Source organism: Gorilla gorilla, chromosome 2 (genome assembly GCF_029281585.2).
Source record: "Gorilla gorilla gorilla isolate KB3781 chromosome 2, NHGRI_mGorGor1-v2.1_pri, whole genome shotgun sequence".
Lineage (NCBI taxonomy): Eukaryota > Metazoa > Chordata > Mammalia > Primates > Hominidae > Gorilla > Gorilla gorilla.
Genome location: NC_086017.1, coordinates 61,317,007 through 61,342,696, shown reverse-complemented (window position 1 = coordinate 61,342,696; position 25,690 = coordinate 61,317,007). Strand labels below are relative to the sequence as shown.

The 25,690-nt window shown below is 44.4% G+C and overlaps 1 protein-coding gene across 11 annotated transcripts in view; it reads left to right on the top strand.

Annotated features, from left to right (window-relative positions):
• DCAF1 (DDB1 and CUL4 associated factor 1) overlaps positions 1 to 25,690 on the top strand; it is a 111,295-nt gene that overhangs the window by 16,402 nt on the left and 69,203 nt on the right. For 10 of the 11 annotated variants that reach the window (XM_063703831.1, XM_063703832.1, XM_063703835.1 and 7 more), the window contains 4 exons: positions 4,446 to 4,563; positions 17,319 to 17,395; positions 21,448 to 21,521; positions 25,116 to 25,229. In XM_063703831.1, coding sequence (XP_063559901.1) covers positions 4,454 to 4,563; positions 17,319 to 17,395; positions 21,448 to 21,521; positions 25,116 to 25,229 — 375 coding nt within the window. In that variant the 5' untranslated portion in view covers positions 4,446 to 4,453. Of the gene's footprint in view, positions 1 to 4,445; positions 4,564 to 17,318; positions 17,396 to 21,447; positions 21,522 to 25,115; positions 25,230 to 25,690 lie in introns of those variants that run through there. The other variant, XM_063703834.1, reaches the window with a different exon arrangement.

Here is a 25,690-nt window from a genome sequence, read left to right as displayed (position 1 = left end):
CGCCGGGATTACAGGTGTGAGCCACCACGCCAGGCGGAGGACTCCAGTACAGTGTTTTAATAGAAATGGCAAAGGCAGACATTGTTGTCTGGTTTCCGATTTTTGGGGCAAAGCTTTCAGTCTTTCACCATTGAGTGTAGTGTTGTTCATAATCCCCTTTATCATGTTCTAGAAGGTCTCTTCCGTTCCTAGTTTATTGAGTGTTACTCCCCCTGCCCCACCCGAGACGGAGTCTCGCCCTGTCGCGCAGACTGGAATGCAGTGGTGCTATCTTGGCTTACTGCAACCTCCGCCTCCCAGGTTCAAGCAGTTCTCCTGCCTCAGCCTCCTGAGTAGCTGGGATTACAGGCGCACACCACCACGCCCGGATAATTTTTTTTTTTTGTAGACGGAGTTTCGCTCTGTCACCCAGGCTGGAGTGCAGTGGCGCGATCTTGGCTCACTGCAACCTCTGCCTCCTGGGTTCAAGCGATTCTCCTGCCTCACCCTCCCAAGTAGCTGGAATTACAGGTGCGTGCCACCATGCCCGGCTAATTTTTGTGTTTTTAGTAGAGACGGGGTTTCGCCATGTTGGCCAGGGTGGTCTGGAACCCCTGACCTCAGGTGATCTGCCTGCCTTGGCCTCCCAAACTGCTGGCGTGAGCCACCGTGCCAGGCCTAATTTTTGTATTTTTAGTAGAGACAGGGTTTCACCATGTTGGCCAGGCTGGTCTTGAACTCCTGACCTCATGATCCACCCGCCTTGGCCTCCCAAAGTGCTGGGATTACAGGCGTGAGCCATGTGCCTGGCCTTAATTTTCTTAATATGCTGTTGGATTCTGTTTGCTAGTATTTTGTTGAGGATTTTTATGTCTGCAGTCATAAAGGACATCGGGCTCTAGCTTTCTTTTCTTGTGATATCTTTATTTGGCTTTGGTATCAGTAATGATGGCTTCATGGAATGAATTAGGAAGTATCTTTCCTCTTCAGGTTTTGGAGAAGTTTGAGAAGGATTGGTGTTAATTCTTCTTTAAATGTTTGGTAGGCCTGGTGCAGTGGTTCATGCCTGTAATACCAGCATTTTGGGATGCCGAGGTGGGCGGGTTGTGTGAGGTCAGGAGTTCAAGACCAGCCTGGCCAACATGGTGAAACCCTGTCTCTACTAAAAATACAAAAATTAGCTGGATGTGGTGGTGTGCGCCTGTAATACCAGCTACTTGGGAGGCTGAGGTGGGAGAATCGCTCGCTTGAATCCGGGATGTGGAGGTTATAGTGAGCCGAGATTGCGCCACTGCACTCCAGCCTGGCGACAGAGTGTGACTCTCTCTTAAAAAAAAAAAAAAAAAGAAAAGAAAAAAAGTTTGTTTTAAAAATATATTTATCGAGGCCGGGCACGGTGGCTCATGCCTGTAATCCCAGCACTTTGGGAGTCCGAGGCAGGCGGATCATGAGGTCAGGAGTTCGAGACCAGCCTGGCCAATATGGTGAAACTCTGTCTCTACTAAAAATACAAAAATTAGCCGGGCGTGCTGGCGTGCACCTGTAGTCCCAGCTACTCGGGAGACTGAGGCAGAAGAATCACTTGAACCTGGGAGATGGAGGTCGCAGTGAGCCGAGATCGTGCCACTGCACTCCAGCCTGGGTGACAGAGCAAGATGCCATTCTCAAAAAAATAAAAATAAAAATAATAACGTATGTATAGTTAGTAGATAGCAGTAAAATATGCAACCTGAGTTTTCTCAGGTTGAAGTCAGAAGTCCATATTAGTCTGTCACACCTACAGCATTTCCTTTTTGTGGCTTTGGTTAGAAAGTCTGAAAATATGGTGGGGTGTGGTGGCTCACGCCTGTTGTCTCAGCACTTTGGGGGGCTAAGGCAGGAGGATCACCTGAGGCCAGGAGTTTGAGGCCAGCCTGGGCAACAGTGAGACCCCACCTGAACAAATAATAAAAATAAAAATAAGCTGGGCATGGCAACACATACTGTAATCTCAGCTACTCTGGAGGCTGAGGTGGGAGGATCCCTTGAGCCCAGGTGGTTGAGGCTGCAGTGAGCTAGGACCGCGCTACTGCACTCAAGCCTGGGAGGCAGAGTGAGACCCTTAAAAAAAAAAAAAAAAAAGAAGAATCTGCCGGGTGTGGTTTTCACAGCTGTAATCCCAGCACTTTGGGAGGCCAAGGCAGGCGGATCATGAGGTCAGGAGATTGAGACCATCCTGGCTAACACGGTGAAAGCCCGTCTCTCCTAAAAATACAAAAAATTTGCCGGCGTGGTGGTACAAGCATGTAGTCCCAGCTACTTGGGAGGCTGAGGCAGGAAAATCGCTTGAACCCAGCAGGTGGACGTTACAGTGAGCCGAGATGGCGCCACTGCACTCCAGCCTGGCGACAAAGCAAAACTCTGCCTCAAAAAAAAAAAGAATCTTTTTGATTTTGTTCAATTTTGGGGGTAGGGCAGGTATTTTCCTTTGGAGTTATGTGTAATCCAGGTGACATGAATCACTACTATTGGAATTGCGTCTACTTGATTAAAACACAAATATTTGCATTTTACAATACAATGCAATAATGCAATGCAATGATGATATCATCTTTTACATGTATTTCTTTTGGTTTTATGGTAGATATCTTTAGAAGAGTTCATTTTAGATCAGCTAGTAATTCCTTTCTGATGTGAAACTCTTTATGGAATGGTTGCTATTTCTGAGAAGATACGCGTTTTGCGTGGCAGAATATGACATTTTGATTTTAAGGCTACTTTTATAAAGAAGTTGATGCCATAATCTGTCAAACATTTGCGTCTCATTTATCCCTTTTGGATCCCCTTATAAGCCTCTCATATGTGGGTGTCTTATTTGGTCCTCCAAAGCTCACCTCAGCTCCCTGCCCTTCTGCATTCCTAGTTTGAACCACTCAACCCAGCCAACCTTCTCTGCCTCTCTTCTGGCCTCTTCTTTCCAGGAAATCAGCTGTGAGAGAGGTTAGGAAGCTTGAAGGATAAATGAGTTTTATAGTGTTCCTTCTCCACTTTCATGCTGGCAGTAGTGTCCATTTCATTTCTTGGCCTTCTCTTTAAGAATTAACAGAGCTGGGCACGGTGGGTCATGCCTGTAATTCCAGCACTTTGGGAGGCTGAGGCTGGTGGATCACCTGAGGTCAGAAGTTCGAGATCAGCCTGACCAACATGGTGAAACCCTGTTTCTACTAAAATACAAAAATTAGCTGGGCATGGTGGTGTATGCCTGTAATCCTAGCTACTTGGGAGGCTGAGGCAGGAGAATTGCTTGAACCCGGGAGGCAGAGGTTGCAGTGAGCCGAGATTGTGCCATTGCACTCCAGCCTCGGCAGTAAGAGTGAAACTCTGTCTCAAAAAAAAAAAACAAACAAAAAACGGAGTTCGAGACTAGCCTGGCCAGCGTGGTGAAACTGCGTCTCTACTAAATGTACAAAAATTAGCCAGGCATGGTGGTGGGCACCTGTAATTCCAGCTACTCAGGAGGCTGAGGCAGGAGAATTGCTTGAACCCGGGAGGTGGAGGTTTCAGTGAGCCGAGATTGTGCCATTGCACTCCAGCCTGGGTGACAGAGTGAGACTCCATCTCAAAAAAAAAAAAAAGAAAAAGAAAAAATTAAACAGGAGTGTGCCATGCCGTTTATCTTTGATAGAACTTCCCTCAAAGGACTAACGAGCAAAATATTTTGGGAGTAGTTTTGGCCACATTTTGTGCTTAAAAAAATGTAAGCACAAAGTTTTAGACCTCAGAGATCTAGGCCTGGGATTATTGTATATATTACAGGTAGGCATTAGGTAAATCTATTTTTTTTTCTTTTTGAGACGGAGTCTCGCTCTGTCGCCCAAGCTGGAGTGCAATGGTGTGATCTCGGCTCACTGCAACCTCTGCCTCCCAGGTTCAAGTGATTCTCCTGCCTCAGCCTCCCAAGTAGCTGGGATTACAGTCACCTGCCACCATGTCCAGATAATTTTTGTACTTTTAGTAGAGACGGGGTTTCATCATGTTGGCCAGGCTGGTCCCGAACTCCTGACCTCAGGTGATCCACCTGCCCCAGCCTCCCAAAGTGCTGGGATTACAGGCGTGAGCCACCATGCCTGGTGGTAAATGCATTTTTGATGAGGGAAAGGTACCATATTTTTTGTCTGATTTTCAAAGGGGCTCCTCAAAAGGTTAAGAATCACTGTTTTGATCCAGCTTCTTGCCTCATTTGACAGTTGAAGCTGAGGCTGAGAAAGGCGAAAGTACTTGTTCATCACTACTGAATGGGTATCTAGGCTTGATGAGTATCCCGAGTTTTCTGCTGTACCACAAATAAATCCAAAGGGTTCAAGGGGTTAAATTTCCCTTTTTAATTTTTTCTCTTGCCTTGTCGTCCTTTTCTACCCCTTCTTCACTTTTATTTGCTTGTGTTCATTTATTGGTTGTCTTTTTTATTTTTATTTTTGCTTCCTTAGGCAAAGCCATGACTACAGTAGTGGTACATGTGGACTCCAAAGCTGAGCTCACTACCCTGCTGGAGCAGTGGGAAAAGGAACATGGCAGTGGGCAGGACATGGTACCTATCCTTACCAGGTATGAATAACTTTTTTAAAACCTAGTTTAATAAAAAACCTCGGACACAACTCATACGCTAGATTTCTTCATACACACACATACACACACACACACACACAAACTAGTTTAAAAAGAAGCAAAAATTTGTGTGGAGAATAGCATAGGAACATTTTCACCTAGACTGTAAATTCTAAATCAGTTTTTTTCTTTCCTCAGATTTAGTCTTTATCTCCCTACTTCCTGAAGCTGTTTAATTTTCTTATTTAATTTAATTTTTTTTTTTTTTGAGTCAGAGTTTTGCTTTGTTGCCCAGGCTGGAGTACAATGGCGTGATCTCGGCTCACTGCAACCTCCGTCTCCTGGGTTCAAGGGGTTCTCCTGCCTCAGCCTCCCAAGTAGCTGGGATTACAGGCTCCCACCACCATGCCTGGCTAATTTTTATATTTTTTAGTAGAGACGGGGTTTCACTATGTTGATCAGGCTGGTCTCGAACTCCTTACCTTAGGTGATGCACCCGCCTTGGCCTCCTCCCAAAGTGCTAGGATTACAGGCGTGAGCCACTGAGCCTGGCTTTTTTTTTTTTTTTCATACGGAGTTTTGCTCTTGTTGCCCAGGCTAGAGTGCAATGGCATGATCTCAGCTCACTGTAACCTCCGCCGCCTGGGTTCAAGCGATTGTCCTGCTTCAGCCTCCTGAGTAGCTGGGATTACAGGCGTTTGTCACCACGCCCAGCTAATTTTTGTATCTTTTTAGTAGAGACGGGGTTTCACCATGTTGGTCAGGCTGGTCTTGAGCTCCTGAGCTCAGGTGATCCACCTGCCTCGGCCTCCCAAAGTGCTGGGATTACAGGTGTGAGCCACCATGCCCAGCATATTTTTAAATTAAAAAAATAAAAATGAAAAAAATTGGACTCATTTCCCAACTGTTTGGTGAATGTATCTTTTTTTTTTTTTTTTTTTTTTTTTGAGACGGAGTGTTGCACTGTCTCCTGGGCTGGAGTGCATTGGCACGATCTCAGCTCACTGCAACCTCCGCCTCCCGGGTTCAAGTGATTGTTCTGCCTCAGCCTCCTGAGTAGCTGGGATTACAGGTGCGCGCCACCACACCCGGCTAATTTTTGGTATTTTTTGTAGAGACGGTGTTTCACCATGTTGGCCAGCCTGGTCTTGAACTCCTGAGCTCAGGTGATTCACCTGCCTCAGCCTCCCAAAGTGCTGGGATTACAGGTGTGAGCCACTGCGCCCGTCCTGGTGAATATATCTTTACCTGGCTTTTCTGGCTCTGTTTTTTTGGAGACAGGGTCTCACTCTGTCGCCAGGCTGTAGTGGCATGATCTCAGCTCACTGCAGCCTTGATCTCCTGGGCTCAAGCCATCTTCTAACTTCAGCCTCCCTACTAGATGAGACCACAGGTGTGCACCACCACACCTGACTAATTTTTAAATTTTTTGTAGAGGGAGGGTCTCCCTGTGTTACCCAGTCTGGTCTTGAACATCTGGGCTCAAGCAATCCTCCTGTCTCGGCCTCCCAAAGTGCTGGGATTACAGGCGAAGCCACCGTGCTGGCCTCCTTGGCTCTTGTACAGATATGTGAAACAGACCATGTCCAAAATTGAGCTTATCATCCTCATTTCTTTGTCTCTCCTCATTTATTCATAACTTAATGCTTTTTTTATTCCCTACCTTGGTTTTAAACTGAATGGTTTTAAACTGAAAAACTTTTTTTGTTTTTATTTTTTGGGGGGATGGAGTCTCACTCTGTTGCCTAGGCTGGAGTGCAGTGGCATGATCTTGGCTCACCACAACCTCCACCTGCCAGGTTCAAGCAATTCTCCCTGCCTCAGCCTCCTGAGTATCTAGGATTACAGGTGCCCGCCACGACACTGGCTGATTTTTGTATTTTTAGTAGAGGTGGGGTTTTGCCGTGTTGGCCAGGCTGTTCTCGAACTCCTGACCTCAAGTGACCTGACTGCCTCGGCCTCTCAAAGTGCTGGGATTACAGGTGTGAGCCACTGTGCCCGGCCTATTTTAACCTTCATTTTTTTTGAGACGGAGTCTTGCTCTCTGCCCCAGGCAGTGGTGCAATCTTGGCTCACTGCAACCCCCACCTCCTAGGTTTAAGTGATTCTCCTGCCTGAGCCTCTGGAGTAGCTGGGATTACAGGCATGAGCCACCATGCTCGGCTAATTTTTCTGTTTTTTTTTAGTAGAGATAGGGTTTTGCCATGTTGGCCAGGCTGGTCTTGAACTCCTGACCTCAGGTGATCAGCCCACCTCGGCCTCCCAAAGTGCTGGGATTACAGGAGTGAGCCATTGCGCCTGGCCTGCATTAGGTATTGCTCATGTCTTGACTGGCCCATTAAGCAGTGTGCCTTACAGGTTTACCCTGCAGTTTACCCTCTTTTAATACATCCTCCCCCTTGCTGAAAGATTCCTTTTTCTCATACACAAATATGATTTTCCTACCTTCATTCATACCTACATTCTTCTCCGACTTCCTTTTTCCTACAGAGTAAAATGCAAAGTTTTTAGCGTGGCCTATGTGGCCATTTATGATGTGGCTTACTTTCATAATATTGTAGTTCTTTCTCTGTAAAAAGTAAGAAATCAATGCATAAAAAGTTGTTTTCACAGCTATGACATTGGGGATGGGATGTTGAGGATTCCCACGTTCCAGTGACCTTCTCCTTAGAAAACCCATGAGCACCTCTACCCAGCCTTTACTTTTCACTCCTTCTACCTTAACAGATTTTTTCAGTAAAATTATGTACCACACAGTTATTAAGTACCAGGCAGTGGGTAAATCATCATTTGAGGAGACACCAATAAAAAGACATAGTATGTGCTTTCAAGAATTTTACAATTTAGTGAGGAAACACGTGTTAAAAAAACGGTTCTAGTATAGTGTGGTATAATGGCAGAAAATTAAAATACACACACATGAATGATAGGAGTATTAAAACAAATCAAGGGGTGCTGGGTTTGGTGCCTCACGCCTGTAATCCCAGCGCATTGTAAATGGCATCACATCATAAGTAGCCCCACAGGATGAGAAAAAGGAGGATGGCCTCTTTTTTCTCCCTCATAGTATTAGTCTCTTTCTGTAAGTATTACCTTTTTTTTTTTTTTTTTTTGAGGCAGACTCTAGCTCTGTCGCCCAGGCTGGAGTGCAGTGGCACAATCTTGGCTCACTGCAACCTCCGCCTCCTGGCTTCAAGCAATTCTCCTGCCTCAGCCTCCCGAGTAGCTGGGATTACAGGTGCCCACGACCACGCCCAGCTTATTTTTGTATTTTTAGTAGAGATGGGGTTTCACTGTGATGGCCAGGCTGGTCTCGAACTCCTGACCTCATGATCCGCCCAGCTCAGCCTCCCAAAGTGCTGGGATTACAAGCATGAGCCACCCTGCCCGGCTGGATTAACGTATTTTTAATGTCTTTGTGCCTTTACACTTGGTATTTCTTTGGCCTGAAATGCCTTTCCTTGGCATGTCTGCATGGCAGGCCTAGTCCTTATAAGAAGTAGTTCAAGAATCATGTCTGTAAAACCTTCACTGACTTTGACTTCCATAGGTAGGTTTGGGCTCCCCATCATTAAAAAAAAATTTTTTTTTTTTTTTTTTAGTGACGGTCTCACTATGTTACCCAGGATAGAGTGCAGTGGTATGATTATAGCTCACTGCTAAATTTTTATTTTTTAATTTTTTTGGTGGAGACAGGGTTTCATTATGTTGCTCAGGCTGTTTTCAGACTCCTCACTGCAAATATTCCTTCTATGTTGGTCTCCCAAAGTGCTGGGATTACAGGTGTGAACCACCATACTGGCCACCACTTTGTTTTAATACTCCTGTCATTCATATGTATGTATTTTAATTTTCCCCCATTATACCACATTGTACTATAATTTTATTTTATTTTATTTTATTTTTTGAGACGGAGTCTCGCTCTGTAGCCCGGGCTGGAGTGCAGTGGCGCGATCTTGGCTTACTGCAAGCTCTGCCTCCCAGATTCACACCATTCTCCTGCCTCAGCTTCCGGAGCAGCTGGGACTACAGGTGCCCGCCACCACACTGGGCTAATTTTTTATATTTTTTAGTAGAGATGAGGTTTCAGGTTTCACCGTGTTAGCTAGGATGGTCTCGATCTCCTGCCCTCGTGATCTGCCCACCTCGGCCTCCCAAAGTGCTGAGATTACAGGCGTGAGCCACCGTGCCCAGCTATGATAGACAGGATTTCCCTCTGTTGCCGAGGCTGGAGTGTAGTGGCATGATCTCGGGTCACTGCAACCTCAACTTCCTGGGCTTAGTTGATTCTCCCACCTCAGCTTCTGGAGTAGCTGGGACTACAGGCACACACCACCCTGCCTGACTAATTTTTTGTATTTTTAGTAGAGATAGGTTTTCGCTATGTTGCCCAGGCTGGTCTTGAACACCTGGACTCAAGCAATCCACCTGCCTTGGCCTCCCAAAAGTGCTGAGATTATAGGCGTGAGCCACCATGCCTGGCTTACGACTGTGTCTTTTTATTGGTGTCTCCTCAAATGATGATTTGTCCACTGCCTGGTTCATAATAACTGTATGGTATATAATTTTATTTAATAAATGTGTCAAGATGGAGAAAAAGTGAAAAGTAAAGGCTGGGGAGGGGTGCTCATGGGTTTTCTAAGGAGAGGGTCACTGGAATGTGGGGATCCTTAACGTCTCATCTTCAATATCATAACTGTTAAATCTTTTTGTTTGTGCAGTGATCTCTTACTTTTTATGGAGAAAGAACTATAATATTATGAAAGTTTAAATGGGGATAAATGTATTATTCCTAATTGCTTTTAATACATGGGGAACATGTGAAAATACCAGTTTTTTTTAAGGAACAGGATTATTGCTGACTGGCGGAAACTGGATTTTAACTGGTAGAGGCATTGGAGATTAAGAAAGTTAGGCCAGATGTAGTGGTTTATGCCTCTAATCCCAGCACTTTGGAAGGCTGAGGTAGGAGGATTGCTCGAGGCCACAGGTTAAAGACCAGCTTGGGCAACATAGTAAGACCCCGTCTTAATTAAAAAAACAAACAAAAGAAAGAATAATTAAACACCAACTATTAAACAAGATACTTGAAATGCAGCCACTGTGTATTAGAGAATTTAAATATTGTGCTGTTAACATGTGTATAATTGATGTGGCTGTGAAAGGAGGAGAGTCATTAATGAGGATGGTTATGTGGATTCATTCACTTGTTCAAGAAATATTCTTTGAGCACTTATACTAAAAGTACTTAATGTTTTATTTTCAACATTATTTTACATTATCATATTTTATCCTCAACTTTTTCACTATGCTATGCTCTTCAGCCGTGCAAAGCCTAAAATAGAGGGGGGCTGTCCTCAAGGAGGTAACTACCTGGGAAGCAACTAAGACTAACGGAGGCCTGGCATGGTGGCTCACACTTGTAATCCTAGCAGTTTGGGAGGCTGAGGCAGGTGAATTGCTTGAGCTCAGGAGCTCAAAACCAGCCTGGGCAATATGGTGAGACTGTTGTCTCTACAAAAAAATACAAAAATTAGCCAGGCGTGGTGGCATGTGCCTGTAGTCTCAGCTACTCAGGAGGCTGAGGTAGGAGGATTGCTTGAGCCAGGTAGGTCGAGGCTGCAGTGAGCTGAGATTGTGCCACTACACTCCAGCCTGGGCAAGAGAGACTCTGTCTCAACAACAACAACAACAACAAAAACTAACAGATAAGGAACAATGCATAGTAGCACAAAATAGTATATAATGATGAAGTTCCAAATCAGGCAGTATGGTTTGTGTGTGCGTGTATATATATATATATATATAAAAGCTACTGGAATGGGAAGGTTTGTAAATATTAAAGGGGTTATCAGAATGGAAAGAAAATGAGTGAATCAGTTCATTCCACTCAACAAATATTTGAGGACTTTTTTTGGTGTCAGAACTGTAAGAGGCACTTATCTGAACTTCACCTTCCTTATTTGTCACTCAAAGTATCTCTGAAAGATACATCATTAAATGATAGACATTCTCAGATTTACTTGCAAAAAACTGCATAGCGAGGCAGTGGAAACTTAGGTTAGAATCCTGGGTTTTGACTCCAATTCCAGTGTTGTTTTTTTTTTCCCCCCAAGGCTGGAGTACAGTCTTGTGATCATAGCTCACTGCAGCCTCAACCTCCTGGACTCAAGTGATCCTCCCACCTCAGCCCTTTGAGTGGCTGGGGTGCATGCTACCATGCTCCACTAATTTTTGTATTTTTTTTTTTTTTTGTAGAGACGGGATTTTGCCAGGTTGCCCAGGCTGGTCAGTTTATTTTATTTTAATCAGGGGTAACTTCCCTCCTTCACCAAATTGTGGGTCTGTTTACTGGATATTTTCTAAAATAGTTCTAGGGTTTTGTTTTGTTTTTTTTTTCTTCACTCATCTGGCTGCAGGTTTGGGTGTTTTAGTATATTCCATGAAGAGCAAATGAATTTTAGGCCTGTCTGCTCTTTTATTGACCGTTATTTTTATGATCTTTTGACAGTTTCGTAAGAACAGTGTATGTCATTTTGTAACTTGAATTCATCCTTTTATTAGCCTTTGACTTGATTCTGTTGAAAGGGGCTGGCTTTGGTCCAAGCTGTGCGAGTGGGCTTTTTTTTGTTTTGTTTTGTTTTGTTTTGAGATGGAGTCTCACTCTGTCGCTCAGGCTGGAGTGCAGTGGTGTGATCTCGGCTCTGCAACCTCTGCCTCCCAGGTGCAAGCAATTCTCCTGCCTCAGTCTCCCAAGTAGCTGGGATTAGGTGCCCACCACCAAGCCCGGCTAATTTTTTGTGTTTTTTTTAATAGAGACAGGGTTTCACCACGTTGGCCAGGCTGGTCTTTTTTTTGAGACAGAGTCTGCTCTGTTGCCCAGGCTGGAGTGCAGTGGTGCGATCTCAGCTCACTGCAAGCTCCGCCTCCCGGGTTCACGCTATTCTGCCTCAGCCTCCTGAGTATCTGGGATTACAGGCACCCGCCAACACACCTGGCTAATTTTTTTGTATTTTTAGTAGAGACAGGGTTTCACCGTGTTAGCCAGGATGGTCTTGATCTTCTGATCTCGTGATCTGCCCGCCTCAGCCTCCCAAAGTGCTGGGATTACAGGCGTGAGCCACTACGCCTGGCCTTTTTTTTTTTTTTTTGAGATATAATTTATATACTGTAAAGTACTCTGCTAGATGGATTTTTTTTTGTAAGACCATTATCGAGATCAAGTTATAGTAGAACTTGAGTACCAGATTGCACCCTCCTGCCTCATGCCAGTCAATAGCTACCCTAAATTAACTTTTTTTCCTATTTTTGATTCTCAGTTTTTTGTTTGTTTTGAGATGGAGTCTCACTCTCACCCAGGCTGGAGTGCAGTGGCTCGATCTTGGCTCACTGCAATCTCTGCCTCCCTGGCTCAAGTGAGTCTCCTGCCTCAGCCTCCTGAGTACCTGGGATTATAGGCGCCCGCCACCATGCCTGGCTAATTTTCGTATTTTACTAGAGATGGGTTTTACCCTGTTGGCCAGGCTGGTCTTGACCTCCTGACCTCAAGTGACCCACCTGCCTCAGCCTCCCAAAGTGCTGGGATTACAGGTGTGAGCCACTGCGCCTGGCCCGATTCCCAGTTTTTATGATGCCAATTACTCTTGGAAAATGAGAAGACTAAACAGAAGAAAAAAACCCCACAATTAACACCTAAAGAGCTCTTACTTGTCAGGTTTTATTCTAATTAACTGAAACCCAGGGAAGCTCTGTAATGTAGAGACTGTTATCTTGAGGCACAGAGAGGTTAAATAACTTACCGAGAGTGTCTCACACTGTGGAAGAGCTCAGATTTGAACCCTGAAAATCTGTCTCCAAAAGCCACCTTTTTTTTTTTTTTTTGAGACATAGTCTTGCTCTGTCGCCCAGGCTGGAATGGGATGGCGCAATCTCGGCTCACTGCAAGCTCCGCCTCCCGGGTTCACGCCATTCTCCTGCCTCAGCCTCCAGAGTAGCTGGGACTACAGGCGCCTGCCACCATGCCCGGCTAATTTTTTGTGTGTTTAGTAGAGACGGGCTTTCGCCGTGTTAGCCAGGATGGTCTTGATCTCCTGACCTCGTGATCTTCCCGCCTCAGCCTCCCAAAGTGCTGGGATTACGGGCGTAAGCCACCACGCCAGGCCCTGGAGTGCAGCAGTTTTATCATAGCTTACTGCAGCCTTGAATTCCTGGGCTCAAGCCATCTTCCAGTCAGTCTCCTGAGTAGCAGGGACTACAGGATGTGTTGCCACCATGCCTGGCTAGTTTTTAAATTTTTAGTAGAGATGGGGGGGATTTCACTATATTGTCCAGGCTGGTCTCTAACTCCTTACCTCTAGTGATTTTCCCACCTTGGCCTCCCAAAGTGCTGGGATTGTAGGCATGAGCCACTGTGCCTGGCCCAGAGGCCATATTTTTAACTTCTCTGTTATATTTCTTAGTTTCAACTGAGGATACTAGTAGATCTTTTTGTTTTTTTTTTTTTTTCTTTTTTGATACTAGTAGATCTTACAATATATAATTCTAAGTATATTTTGTGAAGCTGAGGTGGAAGTATTGCTTGAGTCCAGGAGTTCAAGACCAGCCTGGGCAACATAGCAAGATGCTGTCTATATAAAAAATTAAAAAAATAGCCAGGTATAAGGCTGGGTGCAGTGGCTCACGCCTGTAATCCCAGCACTTTGGGAAGCCGAGGCAGGTGGATCATGAGGTCAGGAGTTAGAGACCAGCCTGACCAACATGGTGAAACCCCATCTCTACTAAAAATACAAAAGTTAGCCGGGCATGGTGGCACGTACTTGTAACCCCAGCTACTCAGGAGGCTGAGGTAGAAGAACTGCTTGAACCTGGGAGGCGGAGGTTGCAGTGAGCTGAGATTGCGCCACTGTACTCCAGCCTGGGCGACAGAGTGAGACTCCATCTCAAAAAAAAAAAAAAGTCAGGCATGCTGATTCACACCTGTAGTCCCACCTACTTGGGAAGCTGACGCAGGAGGATTGTTTGAGCTCAGGAGTTTGAGGCTGCAGTGAGGTACGATTGTGCCACTGCACCACTGCAGTCCAGCCTGAGAGACAGTGAGACCCTGTCTCTTAAAAAAACATTAAAAAAAAAAAATCACCAACAAAAAAAACAAGTACACATACATTATTTTGTGTGATTGCCCTTTGTGTTAAAGAGAGGTTTCAGAGTTTAGAGGGAAAGGAAGAAAAAGCAGAAATACTTATGAAGCTTGATTAGAGTGGACCAGTAATTTTTGCAGAGAGTTTAACTCTTTTATATTTATTTAGTTATTTTTTTGGGACAGAGTTTTGCTCTTGTTGGCCAGGCTGGAGTGCAATGGCACGATCTCGGCTCACCGCGACCTCCGCCTCCTGAGTTCAAGCGATTCTCCTGCCTCAGCCTCCCGAGTAGCTGGAATTACAGGCATGCACCACCATGCCCGGCTAATTTTTTGTATTTTTAGCAGAGACGGGGTTTTTCCATGTTGGTCAGGCTGATCTCGAACTCCCAACCTCAGGTGATCTGCCCGCCTCAGCCTCCCAAAGTGCTGGGATTACAGGTGTGAGCCACAGCGCCGGCCAGGAGAGTTTAATTCTTAAGACTGGAAGGGGCCAGATGTGGTGGCTCACACCTGTAATCCCAGCACTTTGGGAAACCAAGGCGGGCAGATCACTTGAGGTCAGGACTTTGAGATAGCCTAACATGGCAAAACCCTGTCTCTACCAAAAAAAAAATACAAAAATGAGCTGGGCGTGGTGGCACATGCCTGTAATCCCAGCTACTCAGGAGGCTGAGGCAGGAGAATCGCCTGAACGTGGGAGGCAGAGGTTGCAGTGAGCCGACATCGCGCCATTGCACTCCAGCCTGGGTGACAGAGCAAGACTCCATCTCAAAAAAAAAGACTAGCAAGGCTGGGTGTGGTGGCTCAATGCCTGTAATCCCAGGACTTTGGTAGGGCAAGGTGGGCTTGAGCCCAGGAGTTCGAGGTCAGCCTGGGGAGCAAATCCCCAACTACAAAAAATTTTTGAAGTTAGCCGGGCATGGTGGTGTTCCTGTAGTCCCAGTTATTCAGGAGCCTGAGGTGGGAGGATCATTTGAGCCTGGGATGTTGAGGCTTCAGTGAGCCATGAGTCGTGTTGCTGCACTCCAGCCTGAGCAACAGAGTGAGACCCTGTTTTTTTTTTCTGGTTTTTGGTGTTTTGGTTTTTTTTTTTTTTTTTTTTTTGAGATGGAGTCTCATTCTGTCGCCCATGCTAGACCCTGTTTCTTAAAAAAAAAAAAAAAAAAAAAAAAAAAGACTAGAAAGTATAGTGTCCTGGAAATAAGCACATAGGAGAGTTTGACTTAGGACAGAGCATGTTAGATGGAGAGTATGATAGTCTTGTATTGGCTTGTCATTATTATAGAGTGTCAGTCTTAGGGCACCCAGATAGTAATTTTTCTTGTTTTTGTTTTTGTTTTTGTTTTTTTTGAGATGGAGTTTTGCTCTTGTTTCCCAAGCTGGAGTGCAATGGAGTGCAACCTCCGCCTCCTGGGTTCAAGCGATTCTCCTGCCTCAGCCTCCCGAGTAGCTGGGATTACAGGCATGTGGCACCGTGCCCAGTTAATTTTGTATTTTTAGTAGAGATGGGGTTTCTCCATGTTGGTCAGGCTGGTCTCGAACTCCTGACCTCAGGTGATCGGCCCACCTTGGCCTCCCAAAGTGTTGGGATTACAGGCATGAGCCACTGTGCCCAGCCATTTTTCTTGTTTTATAAATAATGCATGAATAACCGGGCGTGGTGGCTCACGCCTATAATCCCAGCACTTTTAGGAGGCTGAGGCGGGCAGATCACCTGAGGTCAGGTGTTCGAGACCATCCTGACCAACATGGAGAAACCCCATCTCTACTAAAAATACAAAAATTAGCCAGGTGTGGTGGTGCATGCCTGTAATTCCAGCTACTCAAGAGGCTCTGAGGCAGCAGAATCGCTTGAACCTGGGAGGCGGAGGTTGTGGTGAGCTGAGATAGCGACATTGCACTCCAGCCTGGGCAACGAGTGAAACTCCATCTCAAAAAAAAAAAAATGCATTAATGAAACAGAACTTTTCATACATTCAGCAACATGGATGACTCTCAAAGCATGCTAGGTGAAAGTTAGATGTAAAAAGATTATATGGTTCAATTTATGTGAAAGTCTGGAACAAGCCAGACACAGTGTTGCGTGCCTATAGACCCAGCTACTCAGGAGGCTGAGGCAGGAGGATTGCTTGAGGCCAAGAGTTTGAAGCTGTAGTGTGCTATGTTTATGCTTGTAAATAGCCACTAGACTCCAGTCTGGGCAACATAGCAAGACCCCATCTCTACAAGAAAAAAAAGAAAACAAATTCTGGATCAAGCAGAACTCACCTGTAGTGAGAGAAAGCAGATGAACGGTTACTTGGGGCAGGGGTGGAGGCTTAGATGGTGGGAAGAATGTTACCAGCTGAGTTAATAGCACTGTAACCCTGAAACACGAGTGAAATTGGGCTCTTTGAAGAACAGTGACCGAAGGTTAATGCAGGAGGATGGAGGAGTGGAAGAAATGGTCAGGAAGCAGCAGGCAGAAGCCAGATAATTGCAGGCCATAGTAGTACTTGGATTTAATTCAGGGTATTGTGGTAAGTCATTGGAAGTTGGAGAATGAATTGCATCAGATCAGACATGGAAGCAGGAAGCAAGGAGACTGGTAAAAAGACCATTGGAAGTAATCCAGGTAGTTGATGGTGGTCTGGATGAGGATAGGAGTGGTCAAGAATTAGAGAAGTGATGTGAGTCAGGAAGTACTTTGTAGTAGAGCTAACAGAAATTGTTGTGGGAGAGGGAGGAGAAAAGGAAGGTTTTTTTTTTTTTGAGACAGAGTTTCGCTCTTGTTGCCTGGGCTGGAGTGCAGTGGCACAATCTCTTGCCTCACCGCAAACTCCGCCTCCCAGGTTCAAGTGATTCTCCTGCCTCAGCCTCCCTAGTAGCTGGGATTACAGATATGTGCCACCACGCCCAGCTAATTTTGTATTTTTAGTAGAGATGGGGTTTCTCCATGTTGTTCAGGCTGGTCTCGAACTCCCAACCTCAGGTGATCCTCCTGCCTCGGCCTCCCAGAGTGCTGGGATTACAGGTGTGAGCCATCATGCCCGGCAAGAAAAGGAAGATTTTAAAGATGAGTCCTACATTTTTGGTTTCTGAGGTGAAGATAATGTTATTTTTTGAGGAAGGGAAAGTTTATATAAGAATGAGTTTGGGGGCCAGGTGTGGTGGCTCACGCCTGTCATCCCAGCACTTTGGGAGGCTGAGGCGGGTGGGTCACGAGGTCAGGAGATCGAGACCATCCTGGCTAGCATGGTGAAACCCCGTCTCTACTAAAAGTACAGAAAGTTAGCCGGGCGTGGTGGTGGGCGCCTGTAGTCCCAGCTGTGCAGGATACTGAGGCAGGAGAATGGCATGAACCCGGGAGGCAGAGCTTGCAGTGAGCCAAGATCACACCACTGCACTCCTGCCTGGGCGACAGAGCGAGACTGTCAAAAAAAAAAAAAAAAAAAGTGAGTTTGGGAGAGGAAACTGTTTTATGAGATAATTGCTTAGATTTCTATGTACATCAGAAGAAATAGTCTTTTTCTAACTTTGCTTTTATTTTCTACCTTGACCGTTGAATTGACTGTTGTAGTGGTGGTCCATTTTTTTATGCTTGTCCAGAGTTGACCCCTTGTTCCCTTTGTGCTAGGATGTCTCAATTGATTGAAAAAGAAACTGAAGAGTATCGTAAAGGGGATCCAGACCCATTTGATGATCGACATCCTGGTAAGATTTGTGCTCTTAAGTGTGGGTCTTTTTTTTTTCTTTTAAGACACTTTTATTAAAGCGAGGGTCTTTTTTTTCTTTTCTAAAAAAGAAAAATTGCTTATGGGAAAATTTTTGAATTGAAATAGCGTCTTGTGTGGTAAGTTTTAAGACCTTTTATTTGTTAAAATGTTGCTCAAGGTGGAGCCAGTGTGGAAAAATAAATTTCTGGAAAAAATTGGAAATATTTTTGATATTTGCCAATCGAATATCACATAACTAACCTAAAGGAACAGAAGTAGGTGTACTTTAGTTAACTCAGTTGATATGATGACAAAGAATTAAAAAGAAAAATCGTCTTCCTTTCAGACTTTTTCTTTTTTGGAGATGGGTACTCACTCTGTTGCCCAGGTTGCAGTGCAGTGGCATGATCATAGCTCACTGCAGCCTGGATCTCCTGGCTCAAACGATCCTCCCACCTCAGCCTCTTGAGTAGCTGGGACTACAGGCGTGTGCCATCATGCCTGGCTGATTTTTAGTTTTTATTTTTTTGTAGAGATGGGGTCTTGCTTTGCTGCCCAAGTTGGTCTCGAACTCCTGGACACAAGCTGTCCTCCCGTCTGGGCCTCCCAAAGTGCTGGGATTATAGGCATGAGCCACTGTGCCCAACCAACTTTTTTAAACCATAAAAACAAAAGGTGTTCTTCTCTGTGCCTTCATCTTGCTAATAATAATTATCCTCTAAATAATTATCCTTTTACTGTTGGGGAAATATAGTTGAGAAAGCATTCAGTATCCTGCTTTTAGTTAGGAAGTTGATATTTGGAACCTTGACGCTTATGTCTGCTTTGGTGTCTTGAGAACTAAAGTATGCCTTCTCGTGTTAATTTGGCTTATTTTGGGCTTATTTATTTATTTATTTATTTTTTGAGATGGCATCTTGCTCTGTCGCCCAGCCGGGAGTGCAGTGGCACGATCTTGGCTCACTGCAACCTCTGCTTCTTGGGTTCAGGCAATTTTTGTGCCTCAGTGTCCCAAGTAGCTGGGGTTACAAGCATGCACCGCCACAGTCGGCTAAGTTTTGCATTTTTAATAGAGAAGGGGTTTCACCATGTTGGCCAAGCTGGTCTTGAACTCCTGACCTCAAGTGATCCACCTGCCTCCACCTCCCAAAGTGCTGGGATTACAGGCGTGAGCCACTGAGCCTGGCCAATTTTGGGCTAATTAAAGCCATGATAGCACCTGCTTTGGTATGGAATTTGCTACAGTGGTACAGAATTATGAGGGACTTGAGACTGCCATTTTATGTTTACTATAAGGTAGATCACCAGTGGGCAAAGCTGAAGTCATGCATGGGCCCATGGTACATATAAGCTTGATAGCCTGAAGCAGTCCTTTGTGGAGAGGAGTCTGAAATTTTGGCCTGGCGCGGTGGCTCACTCCTGTAATCTCAGCACTTTGGGAGGCCGAGGCAGGAGGATCACCTGAGGTCGGGAGTTTGCGACCAGCCTGACCAACATGGAAAAACCCCGTCTCTACTAAATATACAAAATTAGCCAGACATGATGGCGCATGCCTGTAATCCCAGCTACTCAGGAGGCTGAGGCAGGAGAATCTCTTGAACCCAGGAGGCAGAGGTTGCAGTGAGCCAAGATCATGCCATTGAACTCCAGCCTGGGCAAGAAGAGCAAAACTCTGTCTCAAAAAAAAAAAACAAATTAAAAAAAAAATTTGTGTGTGGAAAGAGAATGTGAATGAGTGGGAGGTATAAAAATAAGGACATTGTATATTCACCTGAATGTTCCAGGGTTTACTGCTATTTCTTACACTTTTGTTCTCACATGTAAGCTAGGCATTTCAAATTGAGAGTCTAGTTGCTTATGTGATGTTATCTGCTGCTGTTGTCCTGGACATCCCTACTTGTGACTACAGAGGAATATTCACCATTTAACCCACATCTTCAATAACTCAAATCAGAGCATGAAGAAGTATGAAAGTGAATGTGAAATCAGAAATTAAGTTAATGCATAGGATTATGAAAAGCATTAAAAGATAGATAATCATGCTGAATGTCATTGCCTGGAGATGGATTAAATGGCAACGAGGAAGAAGGGAGAGACAGAGAAAGATAATGACATTTTTCAGTAGAGCCTACAAAGCAATTTTTTCCTCTTAATGTTAAGCAATATTTGTCGTCAGTGGCATTATTTCTTTATTAAAAATAAGGATTTCAGTTTCATGATTTATAAACAGCTAACATTAGGTAACTACGGTCCTTGTTTGTTTTTGTGATACTTTTCTCTAATGTTTCTTTTTGTGAATTACTTTGAGATACTAATTAACAGCTTGGTAAAAACATATCAGCAGCTCACATCTTGTCTTCATTCTCTATTGTATGTTTTGACTAAATTTGCCTCTCTAAATGCTCTGAAAGAAAGGAAATGAAATAAAATAGAGGTTTCTGTTTTAAAAACAAACCAGGCCGCGTGTGATGGCTCATACCTGTAATCCCAGCACTTTGGGAGGCTGAGGCGGGCACATCACCTGAGGTCAGGAGTTTGAGACCAGCTTGGCCAACATGGTGAAACCCTGACTCTACTAAAAATACAGAAATGAGCTGAGCGTGGTGGCAGGCACCTGTAATCCCAGCTACTCGGGAGGATGAGGCAGGAGAATCGCTTGAATTTAGGAGGTGGAGGTTGCAGTGAGCCAAGATTGAGCCACTGTACTCCAGCCTTGGCAACAGAACAAGACTCCGTCTCAAAACACAACAACAACAAACCAGTAATTCTCCCTTCCATCAACTAATTCTTTTATCATTAGGCTATGCATTGAGTTGATCCTAGGCCCCTGGCCTCCTTTCTTTCCACAAGAGCTAAGTTAAGATGGGCAAGGTTATTGTATCTTTAGGGTTAGTGATTGCTTGGTGGAATTCACCCCCGTCACCCTGACCCAGGGTGTCCTTACATGTTTGAGGATGCATCTCTGTTGCTGTTGTCATTGTAGTGGAAGGAGAGGTTGGACTTGGAGCCAGTCTTCTCCAGGCCACCCATCAATAGAAGCATGCTTCCTACCTTTTTATGGATGGGGAGTCAGAAGTTTTCTCTCTCTTAGGTTCCTTTATGATTCTTTTGTAGACCTTGTATACTCTTGGTGATGCTCATCTGGATTTAGTGCTCATTTGTTTAATTCAGCAATGCTGTATAGGCAGTATGCTAGGAGATGGGAAGGCTAGAGAGCAGTGTCTCAAGTTTTTACGTTGTTATTTTTAAATTGTTTCTTTTTTTATATATATATTTTTATTATACTTTAAGTTCTAGGGTACATGTGCACAACGTGCAGGTTTGTTACATATGTATACATGTGCCATGTTGGTGTGCTGCACCCATTAACTCATCATTTGCATTAGGTATATCTCCTAATGCTGTCCCTCTCCCCTCCCCCCACCCCACAACAGTCCCCGGTGTGTGATGTTCCCCTTCCTGTGTCCGAGTGTTCTCATTGTTCAATTCCCACCTATGAGTGAGAACAGGTGTTTGGTTTTTTGTCCTTGTGATAGTTTGCTGAGAATGATGGTTTCCAGCTTCATCCATGTCCCTTTTTATTTTTATTTTTTTCGAGACGGAGTCTTCCTCTGTCACCCAGGCTGGATTGCAGTGGTGCAATCTTGGCTCACTGCAACGTCCGCCTCCTGGGTTCAAGCAATTCTCCTGCCTCAGCCTCCTGAGTAGATGGGATTACAGGCGCCCGCCACTGCACCTGGCTAATTTTTGTATTTTTAGTAGAGACGGGATTTCGCCATGTTGGCCAGGCTGGTCTCAAACTCCTGACCTCGTGATCTGCCCGCCTCAGCCTCCCAAAGTGCTGGGATTACGGGCATGAGCCACTGCGCCTGGCCTAAAGCATGTTTCTTATGTAATCTAATTTAGCACAATAATCTTTTGTTTCTGATTATTTTTGCTGGCATTTTATTAGTGCTTATAACAACCCAGGTGCCTTTCCAGAGGTCTAAGTTGCTTGACTGGGATGACTTACTCATTCCTTTGTTTGTTCCTCCCCTCTTCTCTTGGTAGGTCGAGCTGATCCAGAGTGTATGCTGGGCCACTTGCTGAGAATACTCTTCAAGAATGATGATTTCATGAATGCAGTAGGTTTGCTTCTTACTTTTCTCCAGCGATTATCATCTGTAGATGCTGTATCTTTATTGTTTTTTCGTGAATAGTTTGCCTTCTCCTAAGGCCTTGACAAAGTTGGGAGTAGAGTTTTTTGCCAAAGTCCTGGTTGTGGCCATAATGCTTTCTCTTTGGTATGTACTTTGATATTGGTGAGGCCTCCCAAGGTATCTACGCTCATTCTTGGGCAAAATGATTTTGAATTTGAGAATATAGGGGCCCTCTTCAGTTTTTCAATGGAAAAATAAGAGTGATGTATACAGCGTGATTCTGCACTGACACTGTGGGGTATGCATTGGGCATGTAGAGGGATAGAAAGGTGCTTTCTGTCTATCTTGAGGAGGATGTGAGGAGTAAGTAAGAATATACATATTTTACTCAGCTCCCGAACATAGTAATTGCTCAACAAATTGTGGCTGATAGGTTTGTTTTTGGAGGTGGGATGGCATGATGCTTGAGAACGTGGGCTTTGGGGGTCCATGTTTTGGATTTAAATCCAGCTCCATAGTTCACTGACAGACTTAAGCCTCTTCAAGCTTTATTTTCTCACTGCCTTCTTTTTCTTTTCTTCCTTTTGAGACAGGGTCTGGCTCTGTTACTCAGGCTGGAATGCAGTGGCACAATCTTGGCTTACTGCAACCTCTGCTTTCCGGGGTCAGGTGATTCTCCTGCCTCAGGCTCCCAAGTAGCTGGGACCACAGGTGCCTGCCAACCACACCTGCCTTATTTTTTTGTGTGTTTAGTAGAGATGGGCTTTCACCATGTTGGCCAGGCTAGTTTCAAATTCCTGACCTCAAGTTATCCACCCACCTTGGCCTCCCAAAGTGCTGGGATTACAGACGTGAACCACTGCACCCAGCCGCAGCCTTATTTTTCTGGTCTATAAAATGGAGTTAATAGCATTTGAAACCTTTTTTGTACTCCTTGAATGAAATTAAGCATGAAGGTGCTTGGCAGAGAGCCTGGCACACGATGAAGGCCCAGTAGGTATTAGCTAGTATTATCATTTATTTATTTGCTTATTTATTTTTTGAGACAGAATTTCGCTTTTGTTGCCCAGGCTGGAGTGCAGTGGTGCGATCTCGGCTCACTGCAACCTCTGCTTCCTGGGTTCAAGTGATTCTCCTGACTCAGCCTCCCAAGTAGCTGGGACTACAAGGGATGCACCACCACGCCAGGCTAATTTTTGTATTTTTAGTAGAGACGGGGTTTCTCCATGTTGGTCAGGCTGGTCTCAAACTCCTGACTTCAGGTGATCCACCTGCCTCGGCCTCCCAAAGTACTGGGTTTACGGGCATGAGCCACTGCACCCAGCCAGTATTAGCTATTATTATCTGTATTATGTTGACTTCTAGATTTATTTCTATATCACCAATGTCTCTTTCTTAGTTTCAGATCACTTCTAGACATTTCCTTCTGGGTGTCTCCCATATACACCTCGGATTTTACGTGTCTGACCATTTGCTCCATAATCTGTTTCTTTTGTTCTCTAGCTCAGTAACGATGTCCTTGTCTAGTCAGCTAGAAAGTGTGCTTTACGCCTCCAAGCTCTCTTTTACAGTGAACTTACAGATGTTATTACTCCCTTCACCTTAAACTCCACAAATCCCTCCAGTTCTGTTCTTGTCACCAGACCCCAGTTTAGCTAGACCACCGTTTAGCCAACAATTTCTCACTTGGTTACTGAAATAACATCTTCACTGGTTTCTTCTTGTCCTGTCCTCCTCTAATTCATTCTTCACTTTATAGCCCAGAAATTATGGTACCCTCTTGCTTAAAATCCATTAATGGCTTTCTATTACCTTCAGGACAAATTTTAAGTTTCTTAGTTTGGTGTAAAAACCAAATCTGTCTCTGAACTTTGTTCTCTGCAGTTTCAGTTCTTGCCTTCTGGCCCTCCTCTCCTCCAACGTTTCCTTAGATACTTCCTTCTCGTCTTTTACATCCCGGCTTGGAATCACTTCTTCTCTTAAGCCTTCTCTGATTCTTCTTCAGGGGTCTTGTGCCCTCCTAGGGGCTTCGGTAGCATCCTTTACTCATGGTATTACTTGTTTTCCCAACTGTCACCTCTATTGAATTACACATCTTTTTTTTTTTTTTTTTTAAGACAGCATCTCATGCTGAGTGCATTAGTACGATCAATCACTGCAGCCTTGACCTCCCATGCTCAAGGATTCTCCTGCCTCAGCCTCCTGAGTAGCTGAGACCACAGGCATGTGCCACCATGCCTGGCAAATTTTTTGATTTTTTTGTAGAGACAAGATTTCACTGGGTTGCCCAGGCTGGTCTTGAACTCCTGGGCTCAAGCGATCCTCAGATTTTGGCCACCCAATGTGCTGGGATTACAGGGATGAGCCACCACACCCAGCCTGGATAATGAATCTTGGGATGGTGGGACTGTGTCAATAATTATTTACTGTTATATGCCCAGCACAGAACATAGTACCGCTTAATATTAGAGATTCAGTAAATATTAACTAAGTGCCAAATGGAGACTTTTATTAATACATATTATTGTATTAATTATATATATAATTTATTATAAAATTTGAGTTTTTCATTAACCATTGTCAAGAATATGGAGCTCATATTGCCTTGCTTATGCTTTTAAAAAAGTGTATATGCAGTGGTGTGGGGGCCAGATGTGATGGCTCATGCCTGTAATCCCAGTACTTTGGGAGGCTGAGGTGGGAGGATCACCTGAGGCCAGGAGTTAGAGGCTAGCTCGGGCAACATAATGAGGCCCCGTCGCTACTAAAAATTAAAAAATTAGATGGACATGGTGGTGTGCACCTGTGGTCCCAGCTACTTGGGAGGCTGAAGCTGGAGGATCACTTGAGACTGGGAGGTCGAGACTGCAGTGAGCCATGCTTTGTGCCACTGCACTCCAGCCTAAGTGACAGAGTGAGACCCTGTCCTTAAAGAAAATCATTAAAAATAAAGTGTATATGGAAGAGGATAGGTTTATTTGTGGCATTTTTTTTGTTTTTGTTTTGTTGTTGTTGTTGTTGTTTTTTTGGAGACAGGGTCTCACCATTGCCCAGGCCTGAGTGCAGTGGTGATTAGGGCTCACTTCACCCTTGACATCCTGGGCTCTGGGCATCCTCCCACCTCAGCCTCCCATGTAGCTGGGACTACAGGCATGTGCCACCATGCTTGGCTAATTTTTGTATTTTTGGTAGAGATGGGGTTTTGCCGTGTTGTCCAGGCTGGTTTCAAACTCCTCAGCTCAAGTGATCCTCCTGCCTTGGCTTCCCAAAGTGCTGGGATTACAAGTGTGCATCACTGGCATCAGCGTTTGACCTTTAATTTCTATGATTGCTGAGTTGTTTTGGGGGGATTTGGCTTTAAAGCTGCAGAAGAAATTATGTGTGGTATCATCATGGCTCAGCAGGATCATAAGTGTTTATAATAATTAAAGGTTTAATTAGTAAAAGTTTAATTAGTTACATACAGTCTTCTTTCATACCCGTTAAGAAAGTAATGGGAATATGTTGAGGTTTTATTAGATGTCCTTAATTTGACTGGGTTGAATTTTAGATGAACAATATTTCTTTTTTTCTTTACAGCTGGTGAATGCATACGTGATGACAAGCCGAGAGCCCCCTTTAAACACTGCAGCTTGCAGACTCCTATTAGACATCATGCCAGGACTGGAAACTGCTGTCGTCTTTCAAGAAAAGGTACTTAGTGAAAAGTAAAGTCATAATTTTATTTTGTAATTGAATTATGATGTATTTGATTTGTCTTTGGTTAAAATCATTGTTACAGTTTTTGTTATTCATATAGTAATATATGTTATAAAAATCTAAGAAATCCTGACAGGCAATAATAAAATTATTTATTTTTTATTATCATTTTTTAAATTGAGATGGGGTCTTGCTGTATTGCCCAGTGAGCAACTGGGCTCAAGTGATCCTCCTACTTTAGCATTTCAGATTGCTGGGATTATAGTCGTGAGCCTCTGCGCCCAGCCAAAAATTTAAAAATAGTTATTTTGACAAATGCTTGTTGCTTGGGTGCTATAGTTTTTTTTTTTTTTTTTTTTGAGATGGTGTCTTGCTTTGTCACCCATGCTGGAGTGCAGTGGCACGATTTCAGCTCACTACAACCTCTGCCTCCCGGGCTCAAGTTATTCTCCTGC